General features: G+C 38.8%; 1 protein-coding gene across 1 annotated transcript; it reads right to left on the minus strand.

Annotated features, from left to right (window-relative positions):
* Positions 1-1,499: 1,499 nt before the first annotated feature.
* On the minus strand, positions 1,500-2,444 carry LOC306648515 (vomeronasal type-1 receptor 4-like; the record flags this gene model as incomplete). Its single annotated transcript, XM_079118702.1, has 1 exon — positions 1,500-2,444. One exon carries the CDS (start codon positions 2,442-2,444, stop codon positions 1,500-1,502), a length of 945 nt encoding a protein of 314 aa, XP_078974828.1.
* Between the last annotated feature and the right edge of the window lie 361 nt (positions 2,445-2,805).

The following is a 2,805-nucleotide window of genomic DNA, read 5'->3' on the forward strand; positions in this document are numbered from 1 at the left end:
ACTTCAGATAGAGCCCTAATCTCCAGAATTTATAAAGAACTCAAAGAACTTTACACCAAAAATACAAATAACCCAATCAATAAATGGGTTAAGGAAATGGGCAGACACTTCATAGATCTCCAAGTAATCAACAGATATATGAAAAAATGTTCAACAACTCCAGAAATTAGAGAAATGCAAATCAAAACTACTACCCTAAGATTTCATCTCACCCCAATTAGAATGGCTATTATTAAGAATATAAGCAACAATAGGTGTTGGTGAGGGTGTGGGGAAAAAGGTACACTCATACATTGTTGGTGGAGTTGCAAATTCATGAAGTCACTCTGGAAAACAGCATGGAGATTCCTTAGAAAACTTGGAATGGAACCACCATTTGACCTAGTTATTCCACTCCTTGGCCTATACCCAAATGACTTAAAATCAGCATACTATAGTGATGTAGTCACATCAATGTTTATAGCAGCTCAATTCAAAATAGCTAGATTGTGGAACCAATGTGGATGCCCTTCAATGGATTAATGGGTAAAGAAGCTGTGGTATATATACACGATGGAGTATTATTCAACCATAAAGAAGATAAAATTATGGCCTTTTCAGGTAAATGGATGGAGCTAGAGAATATCATGCTAAAATGAAAAATAAACAATCCCCAAAAAACAAAGGACAAAGGATTTCTAAGAGAAGTGGGTTATGATACATAATGGGAGGGAGTAGGTATGGAAAGAATGGAGGAAGGATGGATTGTGCAAAGGAAAATCAGGGGTGGTGTGGCGGCAGGGGGAAGGAAAGATAATGGACGAGGTAAATATTATTACCATATGTACATGAATGATTACAAAAATGGTGTGATTCTACTTCATGTACCACCAGAGAAATGAAAGTTGTTTCCCATTTGTGTACAATAAATCAAAAAATAATTTTAAGAAACTAAAAGAAAAACATTTTAGTGATTACCTCAAACCCTGGGATTTCTTATAAATATTAACGTTTAAAAATTTTCCTACACCATGAACAGCCTACGAAATCCCTTTGTTTATGATGTCAAATGCTTCAGAACCCTGGCATATGCCCAAGCTCTGAAGTGGTGCCTGAAAAATCTAAGGTGGGCAAGGGGCATTTATGGATTACACAGAAGCAGTTTCTTAGGCCCACACATTTCAATAGAAATATGATGCAAACTTCAATGTGAATTTTACATTTTCTCCTGGATGATTAATAAAAAGATCATAAGCAAGCATATGGAATAATTTGAGAGTATAAATGTATTGACTTTATTCAAATTACAATTTAAACATGTAATCAAAGTGAAAATTATCAATGTGATCTCTGTAGGTTTGCTCAAACCATGTCTTCTAACTCTGAGTGTATTTCACACTGTGGAATATCTGAACTCACACTACTGCCATTTGATGTGTCAAGGGCAGCAGGGCCTTTCTTTTCCCCTATAAATCATTAGGGTACCGGCCTTGTTGCAGACTAAATCCTGAGGCATCAGTTCAGACATCAAATGTCATTGGGGAAACTGTCAATTTCATTGAAAATAATGAGGTGAATTTGGAAACAATTCTATTACTTTTCATCAGCAAAAATGGGCAGATGGTTGGGTAGCATGATGATAAAACTCCACTGATCCCCTCTGACCTTGAAACTTTATGGCGGGCATAAAAGGAATAAAACATCACACAGTTGTTTGAGAAATAAAAGAACACAAAGCAACATACAAGCTGGAGGATGGTGCGGGTGGCTTTGTGTTCAGGAGATTGCTGGGAGGAGATGCAGGGACTGTGGATGTGCTGGGCTCTCCTGTGGTGTCTGTAGAGGAGTTTCACCATGTACAGGCTGGTGCAGATCATGAGGAGCACAAACACCAGATCACGAACCAGTACAACAATAAAGAATGATGATGAATTATGTTTTCCAAAATGCCTTGTTTGACAATATGCATGAGCATACCCAGGACCAACCAGAGTGAAATTTCTGATGGCTGTGACAGATTCAATAACATGGATATAGATGAGCATGTTGAGGACCCAGAAGAAAAGGAAGGAGGGACAAGTCCACAAATAGAGCTTAAATTTAAGCCCCACCCACTTAGAGTTACTGGGACTGACAGTGATGGCTTGAAACGCACTCAGGAGAGAGGTGGTGCAGATGGAAACACCCCGGGTCACTCTGTATAAGAACAAAACTGTCTGACAACCAACCTCGTTCAAAAAGTGCCTTACTCCCAAGGTTGATGCAATATCTGGTGTCAACGTGAACATGATGGTCAAGACGTTGGCCAACAACAGGTGCATAACTATGGGATCAATGTGCTTCTTCTGATGGGGTTTAACTAAGAAGGAGTATGCATACAACATGAAGAGCAAGGAGTTCCCCAGGACACCAATGCACAGCTGAGAGATGAGGAAAATTCCAAAGATTGTGTCACCTGGAAACATTTTCTTTCTATTATTATGGTCCAGTATTGAGAATGGATTCCAAGTTTTCACGAATGCTGGGCAGGTGCTGTACCATTGACTTACACCAACAGCCCACAATATTATCTTAATGATGCATTAGAATTCATAATGTGGTTAACTAGGCCTGCAATGAAAATGATAATTACTTAAAATTATTCATATGGTGTCTATTCTGCAAGAATACTGATATTGCAGGAGCACCAAAGGGTGATGAAATGTCCAGTTTAATTATACTTGAGGGCCCCATTAGACACTTCCTGGGCCTGAATTCCAGAGATGCTCAAAAAAAAACAGATCACTGTATACTGAAGCAGTGACTGCACTCTTACTCCACCTGAGT

The sequence above is a fragment of the Sciurus vulgaris genome (assembly GCF_902686455.1).
Source record: "Sciurus vulgaris genome assembly, chromosome: 17".
Lineage (NCBI taxonomy): Eukaryota > Metazoa > Chordata > Mammalia > Rodentia > Sciuridae > Sciurus > Sciurus vulgaris.